We start from the raw sequence: 8,737 nt of genomic DNA on the forward strand, positions 1-8,737 counted from the left end.
ATCCGTTGTCGGACTCTGAAGAAGACCAAGAAGAAATGTAACTTATTTTTATTCTCTCAAAAAACAGCAGCAAAAATAAAAAATGCTTTTTTTAAAAAAGAAAAATTTCAAAATGATAACAGCCTTTCATCAGATCTGTTGCAATCTGTCACCAGTTTTGGTTGATCTATTTATATTAAGTAGTAAAAAGGTTGAATAAGGGAATTAAAGATATTTTAGTTGGGTGCATATATATATATATATATGCTTGCAAGGATTAAATACTGACGGAGGGTACACATAACTGATTAAATGGTTGGTTCCATATTTTATTGTTAACCCCCTTTTGATATAAACCTGCCAGTGATTGCCTCACACTCATATATATGAAAAAATGGAAAAAAAAAAACTTCTTGTTTTATATTATTTACTTTTCAGTTGTAATTTTATGTGACAATAAAAAAAAAACAACTTTTAAGTTATATTCCAAACACCAGCTTAACAATGACAGTGATGTATTTAACTAAATCTCTCCAAATTATTCGTTATTTTCAAAATTAAACTGAAACACAGTGAGTGTATTTCATTAGAGAAAGAGATATGAAAGGGTTACGTTGAGAAAGGATCATGTCATGAAAGGATCAAGGTTCATGTTGTGAAAGGGTCATATTTTGAAAGGGCTATGTTGTGTTGTGTTTGTAAACTATCGATTTGCAAGTCTTTGACATTTTAAACTATTAAATTAAATATCATTTTTAAATCAAATAGAATTTTCCTTTTTTGATGTTTGAAATTATATTTTACCCATTCTGGCAATATTTAGTTCTATTTTCCTCAACTTGGCCATTCTTTTTCTAGAGTTCTGTCAAATATTTGGATCAGTTTTTCTTGCTTTCTTTAAAAGAACCAAAACAACATCTATTCTTGGCTCTCTAATTCTCTTTCTACTATTTTATGGTTTCACGTACATCACATGATAGACAACAGAACTAAACTTAAGCAACATTAAACAATTCTAGACAAGGAAACCAGAATGAAGACCCTATCTTCCTACAGGAAATATAACAATTTTCATCCGCTTCAAACATTTTTTCCCAAATTCAAACTCTGTGTGTGTGTGTGTGTATACACATAGTCTTTCTGTTGGTTGATTTTTAAAATATTTTTTTTAGTGTGTTAAACTATTAAATAGGATTAAGTTTTAACCTGCTGAGTTATAAGTTCTAATCTCGCCAGGTCTTATGCCTCTCATCTCTTCAGGGTTAATAAGGTAAGTAATTGAAATATTTAAACTAATTTAATTCAATATATCCTTCCTCTCCATTGGCCTTAATGCCAATGTAAGCAATTATAATTATTATTATTATTATTATTATTATTATTATTATTATTATTAAGGTAGCAAGCTTGCAGAATTGTTAGCACGCTGAGCAAAATGATTAGTGGCATTTCATCAGTCATTACGTTCTGAGTTCAAATTCCACTGAGGTCGACTTTGTCTTTCATCCTTTCAGGGTCGATAAATCAAGTACCAGTTGCATACTGGGGTCAATCTAATTGACTGGCACCCTCCCCCACAATTTCGGCCCTTTTGCCTAGAGTAGAAAAGAATCGTTAGCACACCAGATAAAATGCTTAGCGGTATTTCGCCTGCCTTTATGTTCTGAGTTCAAATTCCACCAAGGCCAACTTTGTCTTTCATCCTTTTGGGGGTTGATAAAATAAGTACCAGTTGAGTACTGGGGTCAATGCAATTGACTTATCCCTCCTCCCCGAAATTGCTGGCCTTGTGTCAAAATTTGAAACCATTATTATTATTAAGGTGGTGAGCTGGCAGAATCATTAGCATGCTGGACGAAATGCTTAACTGTATTTCATCATTCCTTACATTCTGAGTCCAAATCCTACTAAGGTCGACTTCGACTTTCAGCCTTTTGGGGTTGAACAGTAAATACCAGTTATTCACTGGAACGATTAACTCATCCTCTCTCTACAAAAGTTTTAGGCCTTGTGCTTATGATAGAAAGAATAATTATTTATTGCCATCAGTAAAGTCTTTTATGGCAATATTCTGTTTTAAATCTGTTTTATGACAACAGAACAAGAGAGATGTCACAGCACTGGAACAGTTGTAGCTTTATGCCTATCCCTTCTAAATATGATAATTATTAACCCTTTAGCTTTATTTAATTGCTAATTTAAATTGTTTTGAATTAATCACGCATGATCTTGTGACTTTGAGATTTCAGTGATGTGATTGTAAATTTCAACAGTTTGAACATAAAACTGGTAGAATATTTTGGGCCAGATATGGCCAGTTTAAATGCTAAAGGATTAAATCAGTTCAAATATATTTGGGATATATTTTGACCTGTAAAAAAAAAAAGGCCATTTTCATTGTGGTTTGCCATGGAAAAAATTCTCACTTTAGGCAACAGGTGTTAAACAGCAACAGTCATCTCTAGGTACACTTGTAGATCAATAAATGCTTAGCTAGCTATTTGGCTATCATTAGTAACAGGTGCTATAAAAGAAAGACAGATGACTGCAGAAGAAGACTAAATTTTTTTTTTTTTATTGTATCGAGGGGGATTAATAAATGTTATTTTCAGATATGTGATATAGCAAAGCTTGTATTATTATTAGGGCTGTAATCTATAAAGATGTGGCACTTATTATAATAATAATAATAATAATAATAATAATAATTGTTTCTGATAATGCAATAGTAATAGTAGTAGTAGTAGTAGTAGTAGTAGTAGTAGTTTTAGTAATAATAATGCTTTCTAGTATACAAGGCCTGAAATAATGATGATTAGCTGTAAAATAGCAATAAATTTGTTCCAGTCTTGTTTGCAACTTGATTTTAATTTGTGGTTGAAGTTATTTCACTTAAGTTATATTAAATACTTTCAGAAAGGCATGACCATCTCTCTACCCTTATCTGAATCCTAGTCCAAGAGAATTATTGGAAAGCATCATACGCAATTGTCACGACAGTTTAATCTCCTGTCCCGGTGGTCCATACTTCTCTACCTCATTTTCACAAACCTCATCACTTTGACACAAGTTTTCGTTTAGTGTCATCTAAGTTTGGTAAAGCTGAGACACACTCCGATCAGGAATTTCCATTTTCAATTTCTCACTTGGTTTTAATGGCTGTCAGTGAAGATTGATTCTGTAGATTTTTGATCTGGTAACTTTTGCCCAAGAGGAGAGCCTGATGCTTTTGGCAAGCCTTGAACCCTGGTTTTCTGAGCTAAGACACAGTTCAGTATTATAAAATACTTAGCAAGGGCACAACTTCAAACCTTCTCTCTCTCTCATGTGTGTTTGTGTGTGTGTGTGTGTATGTATGTATGTACAAGCGCGCGCGTGTGTGTGTGTGTGCATATTTAAATTCTCTCCCTTTCTCTCCTCTCCTCTTTCATATATTTTTACTGCCGAAATTTAAAGCAAACACTGTGAGAAGCATCAATTATCTGTCCTAATTAATGATTAATGCAGCCAATGAGACAAGTATTAACGAAGTATTTCAAATTCTCTGTTGAAAATATTAAACAAATCTTAATAAATTTGATGGCAAGTTTTAGAGCTTTTTTAATCCCTTTCTGTTCTCGGCTCTCCTGAAGACACATAACCCTTAATATACATTCCCAACATAAGTTTGTGCACTCAATGAATACTCCAAGGGATCCAATAGGGATTTAGTAACAAAATCAAATCTGTTTTGTTCCCAGTTTTAAGGTTTTGAACCACTCTGCAATAGGTTTCTGCCAGAGAATTAATCTCTCGGATCATCTTCAATCTAAAATCCATTCAGAATCATTGAAATTTAGCTTAAATCAAACAAGCTTTTTTAGTTCTTATTTATTTTCTGGTTAGAATATAATGGAAACTAGACTGGCATATCAAGTCTCACTGCAGTTTCTACACAATGCAAAGCATATTAATGTTTACTTTGATTGAGGAACAATTCTTCCTGTTGGAATATAAGATAAAAGCAATAAGGAAAACATTCTTCTTCCCTCCCAAGATTTAGTAAAGATTTTTTTTTTTTATATTCTAACACCAAAACTATTTTGTATTTGATTATTTGCCTCATGCAATCCTCCAATGACCAATGTCAAAATGTGTGTGTGTGTAAATATATATAAATGTGTGTGTGAGTGGATGTGTATTTCTATACCAAAAAATACAAAAACCTAATTTTGTATCAAAATTACAAGTTATTACCTAATGGCTGGCTTTATTAATTTTAGCAATGCAAAATAATTATTTGTGAAGACAGAACCAAATGAATTGCAGACTTAGCATTTGTTTCCAATGTCTCACCTTTCTGTCTGCTTCCAACACCTCCCACCCCCATCACCACCATTCCAGTGCCAAGGTTTACCATATTTTATTATTTTATTATTCCAATGCTTCAAAGCTTTTTTGTATTTTTCCTGTTCTTTTACTTAAGAAAACATTAGCAAGCCTTTTATAATGAATTATTAAATATTGATTAAAGAATCAATTGCCTTAAATTGGGTTTAACGATAGATTAATTGGCTTCTGTAATGGTTTGGACCTCTGTTTCAAAAATGGCGCGGAGTGGGGGTTAAAATGATTTTTTTTTTTTTTTGTGAATGCTAAGCAACAGTTAACATTGAAATAACAAATGTTATGTCATTAATTCCTGTCTTTTGAAGTCTGCCAGTTCTGGGGTAGACAAATCTTTAAACTGGAGCACAGCATTGATGTGACGGAGTATGGGGTTAATTCTTTAGCTTCCGATCCATCTTGATCGAGCAGACCTCTATGACCAACAACCTTTATTCAGTGTATCGAGGACTTCCTGTTTCAACACAGGTATAACTCGAACGAGATTTGGTTGCTGTTTCTAGCAGCCAAGCAATCCTGTAGAAGCTCTCTTGACTGCTTGCTAATTGTAGCAATGGTCTAGTCTAACCCCAGCGACTTGAAAGACAAACATTGTATACAAAGAGTTGATACAATGATTTGAAAGTGCTGAGTGATTGGAGAGAATTTCTTTGAATCTGAAAGCGGTTTCAGGAGCAATGATAGTGTCTGTAGGAGAATCTTAATGTTGTGGGGCTTTTTTTTTTTTTTTTTTTAGATTATCCTCATTTCCAGAACTCTGGTTTCAATCTTAGGTATATATTCTGTGCTGAATCAAAATAATTACAGTTGGGGATTTCAAGAACCTAAATAGCATTTTTCTTGGGTCAACTACAGAATATTGTTTATCCAACCTAGTTTTTAAAAATGCTCTTAGTTACAGGGAAAGAAGTTCTTGCTGTTAAGAATGTATCTTGAAGAATTTATACAGCCCAAAGGTTTTTCTTATAATGAATTGATCTTTAATTAGTGAGCAATATTCTTGATTTTTGTCAAGAAATTGTTTGTAGAAATCTGCTCCCAAAATGATAATCCTCATAATTAGTGAAGCTACTTGTAGGCTGAGTAGAATTTAATGATGAGATTCTAGACGTATCTCTGATAGTTTTAATTCTCAGTGAAAACAGTTTCAATCTATTTTAACTTCTAATGTTGTTGGGAATCAACATTCCTCCTCTTTGAATTTCTGCTGCTGATATAAGAAATGATGCAATTTCATTGACTTGGCTTCACTGAAACTGTAGCGTAGATATAGGAGGATATCTTGCACAGAAAAGCCTTTATTATGTTTTAAGCCTTTTTTAGAAAATGGTTAGTTTCTGGTGAAATATAGCTTGAATTGTTTTTAATCATTAACTAAAGAATATAGCTATCCAGAATTGGCAAATGGTGAAAGGAATGTTCTTATAATTCAGAAAGTAAATTCTTTCTTGATCGCTCTTTGACATTGGTATCAGATCTTTAGTTTCTATTTTCCAAAAATGATATTTTGAAGCAAATTAAAATGTGAAATTTTATTTTATTTCAGTTTCTAACTGATTCCACTGGATGGTATTTGGCATCCAGTCAAAGATGCCTCTAATTTCATAAAGATATTCTCTATATTCTCTCTCTCTCTCACAGCTATTCTCTCTCTATGATTGTTGTATATATTTCTAAGTAATAAATTATTTCAAAACAAATCTGATTTTTGTTTATTTTTCAAATATTTCGGTCTCACTGAATGACTGGTTATGATCTGCTTTGCCGAGGCTGTCTGTATATCAAAGACACTCAACACTTGCTGGCTCAGTTTGCAAATTGTCAATAAGTACCATGAGTACTTAGAGAGGAAACGCAATGTTGTATCTTACAGATAGGATAACACAAGATGCAGGCCATCAAAATATAAGAGCATAGGAAATGAGACATTCATATAAGATGATAAACTACTGTTCCAAGGGCTGGGAGCTTCCATGGGTTTGGTTAATGTAACAAATTACTGTGGCATAGATTTCCTTGAATCTTTTGTGATGTTAGGAGTTACTAGATTTTGGTAAGTACCAGTTGATTACTGGGGGGGAGTTCAATGTAATTGACTTACCCCCATCCCTATAATTACTGGCCTTGTGGCACACTCCATCAGTTACGACGACGAGGGTTCCAGTTGATCTGATCAACGGAACAGCCTGCTTGTGAAATTAACGTGCAAGTGGCTGAGCGCTCCACAGACACGTGTACCCTTAACGTAGTTCTCGGGGCGAGTCAGCATGACACAGAATGTGACAAGGCTGGCCCTTTGTAATGCAGGTACAACAGAAACAGGAAGAAAGTTGTGGTGAAAGAATTCAGCAGGGTTCGCCACAATCCCCTGCCGGAGCCTCGTGGCGCTTTAGGCGTTTTCGCTCAATAAACACTCACAACGCCCGGTCTGGGAATCGAAACTGTAAGTCCACTGCCCTAACCACTGGGCCATTGCACCTCCACACTGGCCTTGTACCATAATTAGAAACCATTATTACAATGGTGTGGATTAGTGGTTAGGGGCATTCGGCTCTCGATCGTAAAGTCGTGAGTTCCATTCCCGACGACGCGTTGTGTCTTTGAACAAGACACTTTTATTGCACGTTGTTCCAGTCCACTCAGCTGGCAAAAATGAATAGTACCTGTATTTCAAAGGGCCGGCCTTGTCACACCTTGTGTCACGCTGAATCGCCCTGAGAACTACGTTAAAAGTACACGTGTCTGTGGAGTGCTCAGCTACGTGCACGTTAATTTCACGAAGAAGCTATTCCGTTGATCGTATCAGCTGGGACCCTCGTCGTCGTAACCGATGGAGTGCTCCTATCAGTGATGTAGGATATTGATCAGTTATAGTATAAAACACCAGGGAATAACCAATTTCAGAGCTGGTAGTTGCAAATTAGAATTGAAAGTATGGACAGAACTAACAAACAAACATCCCATCCACTTAAAACTTTAAAAGCAGGAATATATTTCAGTATATAACTGAACACTTCTCAGGGATTGGTAACTGGCAATTCATCCCACCAATCCTTGCAAGTATCTTAGATTTACTTCTGGGTCAATTAATATCCAAGATATCTGATTCACAAAATATAAACAAAAGGTGAGAAGGGTGACAAGAAAAAAAAAACCTGACAAATAACAGTCAAAGGGAGATAATTCTTTCACTAATTTTTATCTGTCCTTTTTCAGTAAGGTAGGACCATATTCTCTACTTGAATGGAGAAAACGATCTTTTGACCTCTTCTACTCTAGTTTGGGGCACACACAACAGAAAGACTACAAATGCAAAGCCTCACAGCTTCTTCTGATGCCACATAAATAACACAGCTAAAGCTGCAACCCTGAAAACTGGCCTTCCTCTTCAAAGTTAGCCAATTCTTCAGCTCCTGAGACCTGCCAATCAGACAGTTCTGCAATTAAACGTTTAGTTCCAAGACATCCGTTTGATTGATTGGCAAAATATCATTACCAGTGCTTGGCAACCTTCCGGCCCTTCTTTACTCGTTTCAGCCATTAGACTCCGACCAATGCTGGGACACCGCCTTGAAGAATTTTAATTGAATGAATCGACCCATGTGGTTATTATTATTATTATTATAGCTTAGTACTTACTCTATCGGTCTCTTTTGCCGAACCGCTAGACTACGGGTACGTAAATACACCAACACCGGTTGTCAAACAGTGAAACACACCCGTGTGCACGCACGTGAGTGTGTGTTTATGTTGTTTACATTCAGTGGTATTGATATACCGTTACGAAACAGTTTGAGAAATGTATATTGAGAAAACAAGTCCCAAACTTACAAATCATTACTGAGGTTGATATGCTTGTTTAAACCGTTAAAGGTGGTGCTCCAGCATGGCCACAATCTAATTAGCGGCATTGTAAATTAATTTTAATAAATCTGCATACTACTACTACTACTACTACTACTGATAGTCCTTTCTATTATAGGCAGAAGGCATGAAATTTTTTCAGGGGAGGGCGATTGTCGATTATATCGATCCCAGTGTTCAACTGTTCCTTATTTTATCGACCCCCGAAACGATGAAAAAGAAAGTGAACCTCGGTAGAATTTCAACTCTGGACGTTAAGAGTCGTAAGAAATATCGCTAAGTGTTTTGTCCGGCGTGCTAACGATTAGGCCAGCTCACCGCGTTAATAACGGTTTCAAATTTTGGCACAAGGCCAGAAATTTCGGGGGAGGGTGTAAATCGATTATTTTGATCCTCAGTATTTGACTGGTACTTGTTTTAACGACACCGAAAGGATAGTCGACCATGGCGGAATTTGAACTCAGGACGTAAAGAGTCTTACGAAATACCGTTAGGTATTTTGCCAGAC

General features: G+C 35.4%; 1 protein-coding gene across 3 annotated transcripts in view; it reads left to right on the forward strand.

Annotated features, from left to right (window-relative positions):
- Positions 1 to 6,065, forward strand: part of LOC106882695 (choline-phosphate cytidylyltransferase B) — a 28,820-nt gene extending 22,755 nt beyond the window's left edge. For all 3 annotated transcript variants that reach the window (XM_052974875.1, XM_014933459.2, XM_052974876.1), the window contains exon 9: positions 5,912 to 6,065. In XM_052974875.1, the coding sequence (XP_052830835.1) occupies positions 5,912 to 5,965 (54 nt within the window). In that variant the 3' untranslated portion in view covers positions 5,966 to 6,065. The remainder of the gene's footprint in view (positions 1 to 5,911) is intronic.
- Positions 6,066 to 8,737: the final 2,672 nt, after the last annotated feature.

The sequence above is a fragment of the Octopus bimaculoides genome, chromosome 19 (genome assembly GCF_001194135.2).
Source record: "Octopus bimaculoides isolate UCB-OBI-ISO-001 chromosome 19, ASM119413v2, whole genome shotgun sequence".
NCBI classification, from domain to species: domain Eukaryota; kingdom Metazoa; phylum Mollusca; class Cephalopoda; order Octopoda; family Octopodidae; genus Octopus; species Octopus bimaculoides.